Source organism: Sturnira hondurensis, unplaced genomic scaffold (genome assembly GCF_014824575.4).
Source record: "Sturnira hondurensis isolate 20B ecotype Veracruz unplaced genomic scaffold, ASM1482457v3 Scaffold0017436, whole genome shotgun sequence".
NCBI lineage: Eukaryota > Metazoa > Chordata > Mammalia > Chiroptera > Phyllostomidae > Sturnira > Sturnira hondurensis.
Genome location: NW_028090067.1, coordinates 12013701 through 12033394, shown reverse-complemented (window position 1 = coordinate 12033394; position 19694 = coordinate 12013701). Strand labels below are relative to the sequence as shown.

Sequence of the window (19694 nt, the reverse complement as noted above, 5' to 3'; positions counted from 1 at the left end):
CAATAGGACACAAAAAGCACTAACTACAGAAAAAAATCATTGATAGGCTTGACTTATTAGAATTAAGAATTTGTGCTCATCTGAAGATACCCCTAAGAAATTGAAAAGGCAGACCACAGACTGAAAAAACATGTTGGCCACACTTTTGTCTGATAACATCTCCTATTCAGAATATAAAAACCACTGTCACAGATCGTTAAGGAAAAGACAAACAGCACAATTTTTAAAAATGAAGGAAGACTTAGATTTTGGGTGGTGAACACACACTGCAATATACAAATGATGTATTATAGAGTTGTACACTGAGACTGATATAATGTTATTAGCCAACGCCACCCCAATAAACTTAATAAATAAACAAATGAATAGATGTTTAAAGAAACTGACAGGCGAAAGACCCGAACAGGGAATTCACAAAACAGGATGTCCACAACACTGTTCCGAGCACCACTTCTTCTCAAACTCTCCCGGAAAGTGGAAGAGGAGGGAAGCCTTCCAAACTCATTCTATGAGGCCAGCACCACCCTGACACCAAGGCCAGACAAAGACACTGCACAAAAGAATACTACAGAGCAATATCCCTTATGAATATTGATGCAAAGATCCTCAATGAAATCCCAGCAAACAAAATTCTACAGTGTGTTAAAAGGATTACACACCATGACAAGGTGGGATTTTTTTATTCCCTGAATGAAAGGCTAGTTCAACATTCATTGATCATTCAATGTAATAAACCATATTAGCCGAATACCCACATGATCCTCTCAACGGATGCAGAGGAAGATTTAACAAAACTCTTTCATGATAAAAACACTTAACAAAATGGGGAGAGAGGAAAACTACTTCAACGCCCGATATTGAAAGATTGAAGGCGTTTCCTCCAAGGTCAGGAACAAGGTGAGGACGCTCACTTTTAGCACTTCTGGTCAGTACAGGTCCCCGAGGCCTGGTCAGCCCAGTCAGACAAGAGGAGCCCGCATACACATGCAAAAACCCCGTTGGATCTAATGAGCAAATTCAACAAAGTTGCAGGATACAAATCAACTCACAAAAATCAGCTGCATTTTTCTACCCTAGCAATCAATAATCCAAAAAGGATATTAAGGAAACTATTCTTTTTACTATAGCATCAAAAAGAATAAATACTTAGGAATAACTTTAACCAAGAAAGCTAAAGACTGGTACAGCCCAGCCATGGCCGATGTGGCTCAGCTGGCTGGAGCATTGTCCAGTACACTAAGGCGTTGCAGGTTCAATTCCTGGACAGGGCACATGCCTAGGTTGCAGGTTTGATCCCTGGTCGAGGTGCATATGAGAGGCAACTGTTTGATGTTTCTCTCCCTCTCTCTCTTCTCCTCTCTCTCTAAAGTCAATAAACATGCCTTTAGGTAAGGATTTAAAAAAAATTTTTAAAAACCTTGTACACTAAAAACTATTAAATGTTGCTAAGGAAATTAAAGAAGACACTAATAAATGCAAAGATATCCTATATCCATGGATTGGAAACATAATATTTTTAAGTCAGCGCTACACAAAGTGATCTACAGATTCAATGCAACCCCTATCAAAATCTCAATAACATTTTTTTGCAGAAATGGAAAAATCCATTCTAAAATTTATATGGAATCTCAAGGGATCCTGAATAGCCAAAACAATCTTGAAAAAGAATGACAATATTGGAGGTCTCACATTTCCCAATTTCAAAAGTAAATACAAAGCTATAGTAATCAAAATAGCATGGTACAGGCATAAAGGCAGATACATAGACCAATGGGACAGAGTGGAGCACCCAGAAATAACCCCTTGCATAAATGGTTAAATAATTTTTGACAAGAGTGTCAAGTCCATTCAATAGGGAAAAGACAGTCTTTTCAATAAATGGTGTCAGGAAAACTGGATATCCATGTGCAAAAGAATGAATTTGGACCCTCATCTTATACCAGGTACAGAAATTAACTCAAAATAAAGACTTGAACATAAGAGACAGAGCTATGAAACTCCTGAAAGAAAACACATGAAAAGTTTCATGATACTGGAGTTAGCAATGATTTCTTGGATGCGGCATCAAAAGCACAGGCAACAAAAGAAGTATAAACTGGACTAGATCAAAACTAAAAATGTCTGTGCATCGAAGGCGCAGTAACAGGTAAGAGGCAACCCATGAAATGGAAGAAAATATCTGAAAATCATCTGCCTGATAAGGGGTTAATATGTAGAGTATACAAAGAGCTCCTACAATTCAACAACAGAAAAATAAATAACTGGGCTAAAAAAAGTGGGTGAAAGACTTGAATAGACATTTTTCTAAAGAACATATATAAATGACCCATAGGCTCATTGAAGGATGCTCAATTTCACTAGTCATTGGGGAAATACAAATTAAAACCATGAAATATCACTTTATACTCATTAGGATGGCGATTAAAAAAATTGTAAGTATTGGCAAGGGTACAGAGACATTGGAATACTTGTGCGTTGCTGGTGGGAATGTAAAATGGCACGGCTGCTATGGGAAACAACAGCTTCTAAGATACTGGACACAGAATTCCACAGGATCTAGCGATTCCACTCCTGGCTGTGTACCCAAAATCACCAAAAGTGGGAACGTGGACAGATATTCGTACACCCATGCTCGTGGAAGTAACTGTCACAGGAGCCAGCAGTGGGAACAACACAGATGCCTGTCAGTGGACCAACGGCTAAACAAAGTGTGTGTGCACAGAGGATGGCATGTCCGCCAGCCCCCAAAAGGAAGGAAATTCTGACACACGTGACGACACGGACAAACCGCAAAGATGTTGTATTAAGTAAAATAAGCCAGTCACACAGGACAAATCCTGTGCGAACCCACTTTTATGAGGTGCTTAGAGCAGTCAGATCCATCGGCCGTGGCTGGGCTGTACCAGTCTTTAGCTTTCTTGGTTAAAGTTATTCCTAAGTATTTATTCTTTTTGATGCTATAGTAAAAAGAATAGTTTCTTTTCTTCCTCTGCAGAAAGCAGAGGGGCGTTGCCAGGGGTGGGGAGGGAAGGGAGTGGGCAGATACTGCTTGATGGGCACAGAGTTTCCGACGCAAAGATAAACAAAGTTCCGTGTGTAGACGGGGTGACGGCTGTGCATGGTGAATGTGCTTACAGCCCCTGAACCATGTACTTCAAGTGAGCAAAACAGTAACTTTTGTGTTATATGTATTTGAGCACAATAAAATAACATTTAAAAAAAGAATGGGCAGAGATGCTTAAGAAGTTGTCGAAAACTTGAAACGGTTTGAATATCCATCAGATGTCAATGGGCATGTGAACTGTGGTCCAAGCGTACAGTGAAATGCTGCACAGCACTGGGAAAGAAAGATCTACATACCACGGCATGAGCAAATACCACAGACGTTCTACTGAGTGAAAAAAAAGCCCCACACAAAAGAATCCAGGGTTTATGAACCCATTTATATGATGTTTCAAAAACAGGCCACATCAAACTCGAGTGATAGAAGTCGGGACAGCAGCTATGGACAAGGATGAGACCCAAAGGAGCCTTCGGGAGGGCTGGAAAGATTCTGCCTCTTTTCTGGGTGGTGGTTACCCAGAAGGATGCAAAATATTGAAGAAAAAAAAGATGCTCTTTGAACTATTCATGCAAGTTTTAAGTACTTTATGTTCAATTTGTCTCAGTTTTATAAAATGAAGCAAAGCAGCCGTGACAGAACTATGGTGAAGGGAAGGCGGAAGGAAGCTGCCGCGTGCCGTCTCGCACACAGCCTTGGGGATTACGGACTGGGTGGCACTGGCCCACGTTTTGAGGAAATGGAACTAAGGAGATGCACTTGGCCAGGCGAGGCAGAAAGACCTGTCTCAGCTGGAAATGACATTTAGAAGCTGTCCCCCTTTCATAGGTCTTAAGGGGCAAATGCAAGCCCCAGGCAGTCTTCACTCTTAATATGAGGCGCCCAGAAGCCCCTGTCTGACACAAGCCGGGGGGCGGTGTAAACACAGTGTCCACACCCCTCCACTGACCCTAATTCTCTAGTCCAAGAGCCAACAGCGAGGATCTTTGTGACCCTAAAACAACAGTCCCACAACACAGTACTTAAAACCCACACCTACAGCGACACAGAGAATGGCCTTTCCCACTCAGGGGCTGTGTTTGCCCAACTGGGGCGTCAGGGGAACGAGGCCTTTGGGGTCTCGGGCAATACGAATGTGTCCGCAGCAGGTGTGGGCAGTGGCCTTCGTTTCCACAACCGCCTGAGCGGCACTCCCTCTTCAGAACATCACAGGCGGGGCCTGGGCACAGAAGCGCCTCCAGAGGCTCTGGTTCCGGGGGACTCGCCCCAGCCTGGCACCACGGGGGTGCTCTTCCTCCCGGCAGGATGCTGGCCGTGTCTAGGACGACCTGCAAAACTGAGTTTCAAGCACTTACTTTCATCATTAGAAACATTCCCCAGAGATGTGTGGCTGGAATAACGTTTGTTTTCGCTTTCGTTGAGACATCTTTCGATCCAGCTCTCTGAAAGAAGAAAGAAAATCACAAAATTGCAGAAGGGCCATTGGTGTTTGCAAAGGGACGGGAACACCATAAATGCACTGGATTCATTAAACGCCCATGAGTTTTCATCTGGAACTGCCTCCACTGGGACTGGACATTACAAGAAGCCCTGTGTGTACCATTTGCCGAGTAGTTTGAAGGCAAAGCGGCAATTTGAAGCCCCACTTGAATAGTTCTTGGTCAGATTCTACTCGTTCTGGAGTATTCATTGCCCACCAGTGCCCACTGAGGACTGCCTTTTTTTGAGAAGAAGATACATTCTTGGGAAGTAGTTTGTAAAACGAAATATGGTCAACTGGATCACTGGTGGTGGCTTGCAGACTCGTAAATTAACAGCAGGACCCTTCCTCTAAACAAAAGCAAAAAGGCAGGCAGAAAAATCCCTGTGGCCTCTGGCGGAAGGGGAGGCAGGCAGGGAACCTTGCAGCTCTCCTCCCTCTGCCCAGTGACCCCTGAAGGGCTCTTCTGAGCACAGACCAAAAGCCCCTGCAGGAGGGAGATATCAGGAGCTCCATAACAGCTAGGCCGCACTTTCAAAATCCAAAAGACTATGGGCTTTAAAATCCATTCCAAAGGCTCCAGATGCACTCCCCCTAATGTAGCACAATGCCACCCATCCTCTAGGCCATCCACTAGACATTCATTCATTCTACACGAACTAAGCACATCAGCGAAGTGCAGCCAGTTCTGCTATAACACTTGTTATGAAGACAAGTGGGTTCCAGTGCAAGTGGCCCGTCAGGGAATGATTTCAGCATGAGGCAAACTATGTTTGCTTATGCTCGATTTCCTCTGTATGAGGAGGTGAACGCAGAACACCACACACAGCTGAGCCCTGCAGGAATATGCAACATGCACCTACCAGCTACTTTCGCAGTGCGTGTTACGGGCCACACCTTCCCGGATAACTGACCCAAGTTCCACCACTTCACTATAATCCAAGATGCAGCCCTTCTGATGTCTACTTCCAAAGCAAACTGAGGTCTCTTTGCCATTTAACATGTGCAAACTGCGCTATCATTTTTATTAGGTGTTGCTATAGTGTGTCACTGACAAAGTTTTTGAGTCCTGTGCCCCTGGCTCATTTTCTCCAGTAAACTGTGATTTTTATAGTGCAATGTTGCAGAGCAGTGGTGAATTTCAGGAGGGCACAGGGCAGAACAGACTAGAGCTGTGGCCGTGCGCATCCACGCGCTGCAGGCTCCTGTCGCCGACTCAGCCACAGGGGAACGAACATTTATTCGACACCCATTTTAACACGCCAGGTCCTTTTCATACGCTATCTCACTGAATTCTGACAACTTCCAAAGTGAAGATTTTCATCTCCATTTTTCCTAGAAAGCAATGGAAACTTAGATTATGTAATGTGACTCCTCTAATTCAAAGAGCCAAGGAAAAGAGCATTAATTAACACCTTCGTAACACACTGTGAAAAGCAGCCTCTGTGGGGGCCTGGGGGAAGGGGGGGAACAAACTCCAACAGCAGGGAGAAATGTTGGGTGTTTGTTTTTCATCTTATGTTCCAACGAACTGCTCTTTTAAAAGCTGCTTCCAAAACTGTAAATAAGTAGGGGTGTATCCAAGGAGAGGGACGGGAGCCAGCTTGTTAAGAAAGAGGATATGGAAATCTGGTATTTCTGAGGAAGCAGTCAGCAGCAGAGAAATTAAAAATACTAGAGCACTATGCCTTCCAGACGGCAACACACAGGCTGGAAACCGATGGCTTGTCTCGTTGTCAGAGCTGTGAGGGCACGAGGTGGGCGCTGGTCACCAGGCCGCACGGAACAAGGCACCTGAGCACAAACCTCTGAATTCTCTCCAGGACTCTCTGCCCTGGCTCACCCAGATCTTCGGATCCCTCCGGTCCTGGCCCACTTCCCACTTCCCCTGGCGGCAGCCATGGCTGATTTTGAACGGCCTCTACCAAAATGTGCAGATTCTCCTCCCTCCCACAGGTCATCCCACCAAAAGCGATTTCTATAGTCCTGGGCCAGTTCCTGGTCTCGCAAGCTAGGTATTCACACCTACTTACTCTCATATGTGTGGGGGCACACGTCATCACACACTCACCACCCCCATCCCCTTCAGCAGCAACAGGGAACTAAGAGAATCTCCCTCTCTCACTCTCACCCACTTGCCTGTGCCAGGATTAGGCCTGCTAAAATTGGAGCCCTTAAAAGGGCCTACTCTTGCAGGGGAGATGCCCCAGTGATTGGTGGGGCACTCTCTGGAGAACAATCAGGCAACATTTCTGGAGAGGAGGGGGGACTGAACCCCAGGTGGCCAAGAGAGGGCAACACCCGCCCACAAGAGTTCAAGTCCAGGAAGGACCTTCCCCTCCTCCATACTGCTCAACCCCAACACTAGACCCATGAAGGCAAAGTGACAAGAAAGGAAAGAGGGTTGGAAGCGCAGTTAAAACAAAAAAAAACAGAGAAGAAACCTCACCAAGGAGCCCTCTCCCCTCCCCACTGTACCCACTCAGGCCCTCTGACCCCGCAGCCCCTGCCTGCTGGCGCTCAGCTACACAGCTCTGCTCACCAGAGCAGCGCACAGTAGGTTTGCTCTCCCTTGTGCACAGAAGCTAGAGGAAGACAGCCATCACGTCTCCGTTTTCCTGGTCACAGTACCCAAACCTGTTTCAGCTCTTTCACGGAAGAAATGGTTCCCACTTCTTTGCCATCGAATTCACCTACATCTGGATGTCTTCTAGCTAATCAGTGTCCGCTGGGCCATGCAGCACCAGGACGGACTCTGAGAGAGCTCTGAGCAGTGCCCAGAATGGCACAGCCGTGACTTCGGTTGTTCTGGAGGCCAGGAGTTCTTGGAGCATTCAAAGGCCCTGTGTTCCCTTTGAGTGAGTGGCTGCCACGCTTTGAAATATCCAAACGGGCCACAGGCCTTGGATCCACAGGTGCTCTGTGACCTCTGTCATCTTCCCTGGAGAAGGGGCCTTCTGCAACTCATGTCCCCCGAGTCAGGTTGTCCGTACAGTTGGAAGGCCCCTACTGGTGCCACCCGAAGTAAACTAAAGATACTTTGAAACTATTAACAATGGATTTTGGTCTTGCCGAGATCAAGAATTACTCAACCAGAATGACATTTATATTGAACATTTAATGATGCATTGCATTCACCTGTTGTATTTATTTGTGTTGATATGATTTCATAATAAAGGCCACCATTTATTGAGGCCCTATGGGCCAAGTGTTAGCCAAATGCATTACATCACCATCATACTTAATGCCCACAGAACCCTATGACAGGCAACCCTATTAACATGCATATTTCCAAAACCAGAAAACTAAGGCTCAGAAAGATCAGTTGACTCATCCAGAGTCACCCAGCCAGTGAGAGACAGGACCAGCATTCTAACCCGAGTCACAGCCACAGTGCTCTCTCCCGGTGTGAACTGATCTCTCCTCCCAGGTCCGACAGTCCCCAGAACACGGTGCCAATGTGACAGCGCTGATCACAGTCTGCCTTGCACCAGAATGTTGGCTAAACCTCTTACATATTACAACTTTTGCTAAGATTCACTTGCGTGTTTCTTTGCCTGCCTTTGCTATACGTAGCAGGCTCTTCAATTTAGAAATGAGACATCTTTGAATGGAGTCCATTTTATTCTATTTCTTTTGACTCTTCACTAGTGTCTGGTATAGTTTTTCATGTAGTCTGGCCTCAGAAAATGTGACATCACTGATGCACGTGATATCAAAGAATGCACAGCACACAGATAGATACGACCCCCTAGCTACAGGACTTCCTAATCACTTCCCTTTTTTTTTTACTACATAGGCATGAAAAAGTATAAGACATCAAAGGCAATTTCCTAAATAAAGCAAGCACAATTCAACAAACAGTTACTTTGTGCCTTCTAGATACAAAAAGCCATAGCAGAGAGAAGCTACCAGGGATACAGACACAAGTAAGTGGGGCTCTGCCCTCTAGAAAGGGCGGCAGATGCCACTGCCCAAGCTCATGAGAGTGAGGTGCTGGTGTTTCTCCTGCCTCGTTCCCCGTGGCTGGCCCTGTGCCTGGCCCCGGAGATGGGGCAGGAGACATATGTGTGGTCAAATGCAGCATTTTTCTCGAAAAACAACATTAAGTTCCAGGTACTACACAAGGCATTTTCACAAATGTGGTTTAAGTTAAACCTCACGACAATGGTATGTGGTATAGTTTAATATCTCTGTTTACAGAGATGGAAACTGAGGCTTGAAGCAAGAGTTCAAACACCAACGGACTGTGGTCCACGCCGCACAACAACACAGGCGCTGCATTGGAAAAGGTAGGAGGAGAGCTCAGTTCACACGGGGATAATTCCCTGCCCCCAGGAGCCTCATTCCTGATCCGTCCAAATCATCTGACCTTCCCATGAGGACCAAGCTTGCCCTAAGTGCCCAACAGGACTCACTGATGGCTGCGAGTCTTGGGTCCTGGGATGCAGAGCATCCCTTCCCGGGACTCCTCTGGGGCCATGGACAGGAAGTGGGATGCTGACAATGCTTGTGGATTTTCGCTTTGCCAGGAATTTCGCCCACACCCCTCAGAGGCAGATCTGAATGGCACCCAACTTTGGATCAAAGGCTTGGAAACTCCAACTTGAAGTGACTTTCTCAAGTTCATGTGATGAGGCTGAACAGAGCCATAAATGGTTCTCGGGTTTCGTAGGAGGCTTGGTTCCCTTTGCAGCAGCAAAAAACAACAGGAAGTAGCTGCACTCAGGGCGGGGCACGTCCAGGGTAACCCGAGGCCCAGAGCAGGGCCTCACGAACGTGGTTGTCCACAGGTGGGTAGCCCTGGAAGCTGACAGCCCAGTGACCTATGGAGCCCAATCTGAGCGTCACGGCCCAACTCAGGAGGGAGAGAGTCATCCCTCTTTACAGGTAAGGAAACGGGGGTTTAGAGCGTGGCTGTGGCCTGTTGGCAATGGCTTGGCCAAGGTCACCCAGAGGGTTAAAGTCAGAATTCAAACCCAGACCTTCAGTCTCTGAGGCCTAGGCTGCTGCTTCTTGCTGCCTCGTGTAGGGTCCCGACCTACTGTTCTCTCTCACATTACCGTCCATCCATCTGCCTTGCAAATAATTATCAAGTACCTTCAATGTAAGGTTTCAACAGAAGAAATGGACAAATACTACTTAACTGGAAGACAGTATGTTATACTGAGATATCTCTGGTGGACCAGAGTCTCGGTGCCTGAAACTACCTTGTATGTTTGCTTTCTTTGTTATTATTTATTTCCCCACCTTAAAAAGGTAGGTTCTAACAACCTTTTCTATCTTGCTCAATGCTTAGCTCCCCAAGAACTGGGACTGGTGACAGGCACAGAACTGGGGTGACAGTGTGATGAAGTAAAGGAGGGTAAAGAGACAGAGAATGATGGACAGATGATCTGCCCCCAGGATGGCTTCTGAGAGTGGGGACCACAGAGGCCCTGAGGAGGGCTCATGCGTGGCCGTTTAAGGAATGGCAAGAAGGTGCCGTGGCTGATAGAGTGACCAAGGTGAGGACTGAGCAGCCCCCAACAGAGGCAGACCGGGGAGAACGTGGGCTTTGGAGTTAGAACGTTTGGCTTTCAAATCCCAACCTGCTACTCACTAGCTATGTAACCTTGGGATGGTTCTTGAACCTTCCTAAAGCCCCTCCTCTTGGATTCTCCAAAGATTAACTAAAATAATACAGGCGAGACACACTCAGCACGCTTGGCATTGTGGGTTGTGGAGAGCTGAGGAGAGTGTGGTCTGTCCACCAGGGCTCATAGCTAAGAGACAGGGACAGACAGGGTGATGTTGAGCCCTTACTGGGCCTCCCACCCTGTTTCAGAGCCTCCTCGCTCTTCCCCTCAGCACCAGAGCCTTTCACAGCTCGGGTCTGTGAGGAGGAAACAGACTCATGGAAGAGAAGGAAAGTCCCCAGTGAGCTGGTCACTGGCTGGGTCAGGCCTGTCTGCCTCCAAGGCTGGTTTGCGCTCACACTCACCCAGCACACTGCTTAGGAAGCCAGCAGGGAACCAGGGGCACTTTGCTATTGTCATAAGGTGCGTGGGGGCAGTGAGAGGAAGGGGGCCAGCAGGGAGCTTCCAGTTTGGACTGGCTGCTTCACACCACGGTGGCATTTCAGCTAGCACAGACCAAGAAGGGAAGGAGGGCCTTTGGACAAGGGGACCGCTGGCACGGACAGAGGCTCAAAGTGGGTTCTGGGAAAGGTGAAGAGTTCACTGGGAGAAAGGTGGGACAGTCGGGAGCAGACTGCAAAGGCCTTGCCCACCAGGCCAAGAGCCTGCAGGCGGCTGGGAACCAGCCATGATTTTTGCTGATTTTTAAGCCGTGGGGGAGTTGCCGGCTAGCTTTGTCTCTGAGGAACAAGAACAGGGAGTTCTTGACTTACGCAACACCTGAAGGAAACGCTGCCTGACTTGGTGTCCCGGGTTTTAACAGAAGGCATTATTCATGCTCATTCTATCATTAGTCTGTCAGGGCACTGGGATGCGGCCTATTTTGGGAATTCACAGCTTGAGAAATGCTACAAAGACGAGCTGGTGTGCCGAGCTCACAGCCACGGACGGAGAACCAGGCCCCAGGTCCTTCTGGGGGTGCCAGTGCCCTCCCAGTCTCCCCTCCCCCACCCCCATCCCAACCCGGCCCTGGTCATTACCAGCGAAGCCACCCCAGCATGGCTGGCTGCTGTCTTCTCCCACGCCAGGGTGGGCTTTCCTCTTGATCATTCTCCCCCGGCCCCCTTTTCCCCTCCCCACGCAGGACACAGAGGACCAGGTGGGAAGTCTGGGCTGAGGAGGTGGGCAGCTATGGCCTCACAGGGAAAGAACTCAGGTCAGTGGGTTGCCATGGTGACACCACAGGCCCTGCCCCAGGGGCCTCTGGGTTCTAGGAAGGGCGCCCCCACCCTACCTCCCAGAGGCAGCCCCACCTTGACCCTGCCTTTACTCCTTCCCTCGCCCACCAAATACTGATTGAGTGCCTGAGCTCCGACTGTTTACCAGGCTCTGAGGATCGAATGGTGAATGGGGCTGGCAAGGTCCCTGCTCCCAGGGAGCTTATATCCCGTGGTGGAGACAGATGAAAATAAATAAACAAATAAGCAAGATGACTTCAGAGGGCAAGCATTGTTAGGAAGAAAATGAAGCCACAGCACAGGATGGACGGAGAAGGAGATGGCGTATTAAATGACAGGGACATGATGTCAGAGCAAGTACAAAGGCCTGAGGTGGGAGTGGGCTGGGAGTGTGGGGATGAAGAGCCAGGGGCCAGGATGGCAGAGGGGCAGGGAGGAGGGGAGGGCAGGAGGAAATGAGGCCAGGAAGTTAGGACGTGCCCAAAGCCTGTAAGGACTTGTAAGAACTTTACATTTATTCCAAGTCTCTTAAAAAGCTATTGAAGGGCTTTACGTGGGCGACAACTCCACTGGCTCAGAAAGGGCAGCCTCCTAGGGGATTCGCAGTCATTCGCCCAACTCTCTGGTCATCGCCTATCCATGGAGCACCATGTGCCAGGTGCAGGGCCAGCGACGTACACGGCAGGGACGCGGCAGTGAACAGGACGGGCTGTTTCTCTCTTCGTGCAAGGTTAGACTTTAGTACAGGAGTCTGCTATGAAGTAATTGCACACATCAAGGTGTAATTAACAACAAGACAGCCACGGGAGAGAACAAAAGGGAGGCTGGCCTAATCTGTGAGAGTCAGGGAAGCTTCTCAGAGGGAGCAGCACTACAGTACCAGGTAACGAACCAAAGGGCACTATGTTACCACCCCGGGCAAAGAGGGAGGGAGGAGTGCTCCTGGCAGGAGGACCGGCATGTGCAAAGGCCCCGAGGCTGGCAGGAGAACGAGGCGTTCCGGAAACTGACAAGCATCCTCGAGGGAACGCACACACCCCTTCAGGCAGTCGTCCGGCCTGTGTTCCCCGAGACTTTCCTGTCTGATGAGCGCTCTGCAGGATGCTGTGGGCCGGACACACACCAAAGGCCTGGGCTCAGTGAGCAAGTGTGGTGTTCATTCTGTAGGAGGTTGGGAACCCCTGAAAGGGTTTGACTGGAGTATGGCACAAGCCCTGAGCTCCATCTGGTACTCCCTGAACACCAACTTAGCGGGAAGAGAAAGGGAAGCAGGGGACCATGTCACTTACCATCCAACCCTGGACCCTTCTGAGATGGAAAATTGGCATTATTAACAACTTTGCCAGGACCCATGTATAAACCCAGACTGTCCCAGGCAAACCCAGGGCTTACTGGTCCCACTGGACAGGAGGCCACTGCAAGAGCCTAATTGAGTCTTAGAGGCTTGATCTAGAACCGATAAAGCGAGTTGAGAACTATGCTCTTTCTAATTAAGTATAACATGTTCACTCTGGTAGCCGATGTCCCCATGTCTCTTCCTCATCTGCTGGAGTCTCAATCACAGCATGATGCAGGTGGATCTGAGGTGACACAGATGACATCCCCTAGAACGTGCCCCCCCCCCCCCAGTGCAAGCAACACCATCTTCAACAGCACCCTCACAGCAGTGACTCGGCTGAGACCACACAGTGGCAAGCAGCTGAGGCAGGATTTCGATCTGACTCTAACCTAACTGGTCCTATACCCATAATCACATACGCCTTAATGTCTCACTGTGAGCACTAAGCTGCACCTGACATAATACCAGACACACAATAGGTGTTCAGTAATGTTACTACCCTTTCTCACCTTAGGAAAACTCAATATATAAAAATTGTAACGTGGGCAGGGAGATTAATTAAGGCACCGTTATTTGCAGTATGCAAGGGTTAGCAAGGAAACCCTGAGGGCGCACCAATGCTGCGAGTTCCCAGATCACGAGCTCAGAAACAGCCTCTGAGACTAGAGGAGATTAATGTTGAGGCATTCGGTGCCCTCTCCTGTTGAAGACACGTTCTATGCAAAAGCAGATCTCTGCTCTGAAAATATCCCTGAGAGCACCAGATCAATGCACATAATTGTAAAACCAGGTTGTAAAAATTCCATTTCCCCTGACTCTTGGGGAGAGCATACCCACTACCTCCTAATACCAGGGGACCTCATTTCTCTATATTACAATATTAGTAAAACTCATAAAGACCTGGAGAAGGTTGCTGGAGCCTCCCACTGTGCACAGCACCGGGTATTGTGCAATTCTTGACATCATTTCTTCCCTGCATTGTTTTTTTCCTACCTCTCCCCCAAACAGACTTCAAACTAGCCTGAACTTTTGAAATGAATCTCCAAAATATCCTATTTTTTCTTTTCTATGTTAATCTATTATAAAAATTATATATTTAAATGTCAAAGAGAAAACTGTATTACCCACAAGCCTACCCTTCTAACAGGTGAACTACTTGTACACATATGTGAACTGTAACCCCAGGGAACACGCAATTTCTATTCCTTTTCCTCGTAACACTCTATCCTGCAGATTTTTCCTACATTGCTAGCCTTCACATTCATCCTTGTTTAATAGATGCCACAGTGACCCACTGAGCTAATGCTCCTATTTTTTCGTTATGTTTCAATGAACAGCTTGGTTCATATTGTCTTCTCTCTCTTTTGAATCATGTCCCAAGAATATCTAGGAGCAGGGAGAGAAGATCGAGGGTCTGGTAACCAGCTCCATGGCAATGGCCTGAAGTCTGGCCTCAGTTCTTACTGACTGAATGACTTCGGGTAAACTCTCTAAACCCTAAACCTCAGGGTCCCCTCGTGCAAAACACAGATAATAATAACCTGCCCACCTTATTTTAGTGGCATGAGATTTCTGAGAGCAAATGCACGAGAAGCACTTAGCACAGCACCAGGCACAGAGCAAGGTCTAGACACACGGAACCACTATGATTCCCAGGTGCCTGTTTATGACAGAGGCACTTTGTTCTAATGACAGTGCAGTAGTCAAGGACATGGACTTGGGCATTCAACTGGCAGGTTCAAGTCTGACTTTCTTACTGTATGACCTTGGGCAAGGGACTCAACCTCATGAGCCTCAGTTTTTGTTGTCTCCAAAATGGGGGCAGGAATGCAGCTCCTCATGGAGTTTGTAAGAGAATTAAGTGAATAAGGCACACAGACTGCTTACCTAATAAGCACTATAATTCCTAACTGGTATAACTGTCATATCACGCCCACCGCCAAAGCACCCCACTTTAGTCCCTTCTCTGATGTCGCTCTTTCCATTTCATTCCTGGATCTCCCGGTGTTGTGAAAAAAACATGGTCTTGGAAGCCAGGAGGACACAAATTCTAGTCCTCTCCTTACAAGTGACAAAGCCTGCTCTGCACCCCTCGACAAAATTACTAAAACTCACTAAAGTTCCTTCCTATATGGTATTAAAATAAAATCTACATCATGGGTTATTATGAGGATTAGGAGAAATAACAGAAACTCCTTGAGCGCTGGGCACACTCTATTCACCCACTATTCCCTGCCCGTGGATGGTACTGGGCCCAGCGGAGCAGACCAAGGAGGAGAGAAGGAAAGGATGGAGAAAAGGGAGGGAAAGTAAGGACTGAATGAAGCACCAACATGGTGCCTGGCACTCAGCAGAGCCTCAAAGAGTGTCAGTTCCCCTGCAGGTAACTAGGCAGTACTTGTTTGCATGGAACCTTGAGCCAGCTTCCCCAGAAGCCAGCCAAGCTCCAGCACCTGCGCAGGGGCAGGAAGGACGGAGCAACGGCTGCCAAGTCAACACTAACGGAGCACCGACCTGTGCAAGCCGCTCTAGTGGATGCTCTGCTCTGCGCACAGGCAGTGAAGCCGTGGGTGGAAGTTGGGAGAAACAAAGGAAGACGTGCCAAGTAACCCTGTAAAATGCAGGTGGGCCGTGTGCGCCCTTAGCTCCACGTGCCTGAGGGCACCGGGAGGCAGCCTGGGGACAGGCAGAGCTCCACATGGAAGGAGAAGCCCCAGCCCTGCCCTCCCGCTACATGTCTCCAGCGAGTGTGGGCGAGGCCTGGGGAAAGAAAGCGCCATCAGCCCTGGCGTGAGAACACACCTCAGTTCAGACGCCCCCTCGTTATACAAAACAATGCATGGGACTCGATCCCCCGAACAGCATCTTCACTAAGTAGCCAGTGGGAATGATGCATTCACCAGGTTGTGTATTGAGAAGACTGAGCACAATACTATTGGCAGTACCCCCTATGCTGTAGTTAAAAATAGAAATTTAAAAAGGCTGAGCACAGCAACGGTATTGTATTAATTTTGTTTTCTTCTTTTATGCGGTCTGTGTCGGGTGACAGAGAGAAGGCGAGACTCGGACACTACGGGGAAAACGAGGGGAAGCTAGCGGCACTCACGGCACTTTCTGTTTATTGAGCGTTTACGACAAGCCAAGGCCCCGTGCTGATCCCTTTACATGAGTTGCTTCATCTCATCCTCAGAATACCCTGTAAGGCAGGCACCGTGCATGGTCCCGCTTTACTGACAAACCAGCTTAGGCTCAGAGAGGCTACCGAACTTGCTAAGTCCATACGTCCTTCCCTTGGCAGAGCCAATGCTACTAATGATCCTGTCAACGATGGCAAACTCCCTGTCATTAATGAGTGTATCAGTGATTGCAAACTAAGGTGCTAGGCAAGAGGAAGATGCTGTTACTTTAACACCAGGGTTTTTGTGTTGAACTTATTACGGGGAGAATCATGTCTGTGGGTAGAGGTACGAAGCCCGTGATGATGTGTGGAAGATGTCAAATTTGCCAAAGTAACTGGCAGGCAGGGGAGACCCACCCAGCAGTGGGGTCAGGCTGAACTCAGAAGCTCTAAGACTAATTGGAGATGAAAGCCGAATACTGCATGAAGTTACATGAGCAGGATGGAGTGCCCGTGGGCGTCCTTGGTCAGCAGCCTGCTGCCAAAGCCACACCGGGCCACCCACGGCAGCCAGACGCCCACTGACATCTGTGACAGCGGGCTCCAGTCTGCACGGTGAGCTGCTATCTCCCACCGGGATCAGGAATGACTTGACCCCCTGAACTTCTTTATCAGCAGAGGAGGTGAGCTAGAAGGGCCACCTTTATGGTCTTCCTTCGAGATCCAGGTTTCAGAAGGCAAGGAGGCAGCCCTGCTTCAAATTCAGAGCAGTCTGTGTTCAAATCTTGGTGTGACACCAGCCATTTGGCCTGGACATGCTAACTAGGCTTTCTGAATCTCAGTTTCCTCATCTGTGAAATAGGGGTATTAATTCCACAGGTTCAGCATGAGATGAAATGAGGTAAAACATGCATTAACATTTAGCACAGTGCCTGCAAACAATGATAAATTTCATTACAACACTAGCCAATTTTAAAAGGGAGCCACTTCAGTTTTTAAAAGAGTAATAACTTTGAAAATAACTCATTAAGTCAGCCTGCCATCAATTATCAAAATGATTTCAGTGCTTTCTCCTTTCGTCCCATCCTGCCTGGGTCTCTTCCTTCCCCGACATGATCTATTTATAGATCAGACTGATGACTGTCAGATGGAGGGGGGTTGGGAAACTGGCGGAAAATGTAAAGGGACTGAGAAGTGCAGATTGGTGGTCACAAAACAGTCACAGGGATGTAAAGGACAGCATAGGAAATATAGTCAATGACATTGTAATAGCCATGTATGGTGCCAGGTGGGTACTGGAAATATCAGGGGGACCACTGTGTGAAGTACATGGGTGTCTGAATACTATGTTGTACACCTGAAATGATTATGAAAAAATCCTGAATGTCAACTGTAATTTAAAAATTAAATTAAATGGGAACTATCTACAATCATACAGTTTTGGTGTTTTCATTTCTTTCTCTTTTTAAAAATACCTGTCACTACCAACAAAACTCTGACCAAAACACAGGATCTACAGGAAATCCTTTTTGTAGGTTTCACATTTCTTGGCTCCCTCTGGACCCCAGTACCCTTCACGCTTTCCAGGATGTGCTGGGGCTCACTCAGCCTGTGTGCAGGTCCAGGCCCGGGTGGGCAGCCCAGATTCCCTCCCCGCATTCCCTCAGCCACACCCTGTGAGATGGCCAGACAGAGTGCCCTGTGGCCTGGCACACGGAGGAAACCCCAACAAAGCAGAGAAATAATCCGCTCTGCTAATCACAGCACAGTTTTCAAACTCAAAAACAGGGCCTTGACGAGAAGGAAGGCTGTGTTTTGTTTTGTTTTTTTTCTAAAAGTCTGGCATTTCTGAAAAGGTCCCCTACCCAATCACAGCAAGCTCACAACCTCTGCCCACTGAATTGATAAGAAAAGTCCGTGCAGACCAAAGGCCCTTGCACGACGGCGCAGCAGCGCTTCAGAAACCTGTCCAACGCTTAAAAGTTGTGATGCTGTTATCTGAGGCCCTTGAGCCCTCCACACCCATCCTTCCTTGTAAGCTCCCAGGGCTTATCGGCCGATGTTACTCATTTTCTGTGATGTCAGATAATGCTCCATGGAGAAACTGTTTCACTTTTGAAAATGAGTCATCAAGTAAAAGAAATAGAACTCCTAGAATCAGAAATGTCACCCTGTTTAAAAGTTTAAAAGTTTAGCAGTCACAGAAGGAAGATACAAGATTGGTCGATTTTCTTTTTGGTGCAGTGAAGAACTCAGAGAGGCCCCCTGGTCCCCCCCACCCCACCCCCACCACCACTCACGGCGTAGTATCAGCAGCAGAAGGCCACAAAGAAAACATGACGAGTGTGGAAAGTAATCACTCAGTTCCATTGGAAATAAGTTTTCGTTTGGGTCATGATCCCAATTCGGAGACTTTATAAAATCCTAGTGATTTCAATAAGAACTTGACCCACTCATGAATATTTAGAATTGGTACACAAATTATAAATATGTTACAGGTATGAATATCCCGACTTAGACTCATCATTCAGAAAAAGATGATGTGGAACTCAAAAAAATCACTCATGCTCATTTTTAAAAATTATAAATTCTGGAATTGCAACCTTCAAAAAAGTACTTCCCTTGTCAAGGCCTACTATTACCCTGCCAATGGTTTCGTGACACTCACAAGAGTCAAAACAAACACGCTGACGCAACTTTCTTCATGAAATGCACTTGTGCCTCAAAAGTGAGGCGCTGGAGGTGTAAGTAGCTAATTACTAATCGCTCTTTAGATAATTCAAACGCCGGTTCAAGGCCTAGTTCTAGAGCAGCCCCTTGCGTTGACTGACAGCGCTCCCTCTCCACCGTGATGGGTTCACAGGGTCAGTGTGTATGAAGCGCCGTTTCTCCATTCTGATTAAATAAAAATCCACTAAATTCAGCGATCTCGCTTAGGTTGCATCTAAACAACGCTGACCTTTAGCACAACTGGGCTGTCAGAGGACACCCAGGACACAAAGCACTGCACTGGGCTGCAAGCTTTTTGAAGGCTTTATTATCCCCTTAAATTCAAACAAAACCGCCACAACAATATACATGCAGCATGTCCAAGTTCACCTGTCAACTAACCATTATTGATTGCTCATGGGTGGATTACGCTTTTAAGCTTTATTGAAGATCAACCAACTACAAAAATAGAAACTATATACACATTTTAAAATAATTTTGCTCTGCGGATCAGATCTGACACACAGAAACCACATAATCTACTGGCACAGGTCAACCCAGCCCTGGCTGCCTAAATGTGGGCCACACTGAATGGACCATATAACGCGCAGGTTTAATTCTTCTCTGCCTTTTATGATCTCTCTCTCTCAAAGGAAGCTGTAAACATTTCAAAAACTCAAAAACCACATGTAGCTAAAAATCTAATTAGAAACACAGAAAAAGAACAAATTGACATTCTCCCCTTATATTAAAAATATGCAAGAAATACAAAAGAACTAAACACGTTCTTTGCATCCTGCTAGAAGGAGCTTCAGAGAATGGTTTGTGTCAAACTGAGCTTTCCACTTCCTGAAAACCAAGTGTAAAATGGTTCAGTCTTTAACACAGGGATGCTTGCAAGTACTGGGGTGGTGGGGGCTGAGAATGAGGGCCTTCCCATCCCAGAACAGAAAGGGCCTCAGGAGTTGCGGAGGGGTCCCGGCCAGAGGTGTGCAACGTGTCTCCTCTGTGTGATCTACAGAACTCTCCCCCAGGATGCAAACTCCAGTCAACAGGTGCTGCCTCCGCAAAGACACGCTTCCCACTTCCTGTAACACATCGGAGGACACGGGGACGAAATCGTGGCAAACA

At 47.5% G+C, this 19694-nt stretch overlaps 1 protein-coding gene across 1 annotated transcript in view; it reads right to left on the bottom strand.

Annotated features, from left to right (window-relative positions):
- The window catches only part of RFX4 (regulatory factor X4), a 136331-nt gene that overhangs the window by 106371 nt on the left and 10266 nt on the right, over nt 1–19694 (bottom strand). The window contains exon 2 of the mRNA XM_037068420.1: nt 4417–4503. Coding sequence (XP_036924315.1) covers nt 4417–4503 — 87 coding nt within the window. The remainder of the gene's footprint in view (nt 1–4416; nt 4504–19694) is intronic.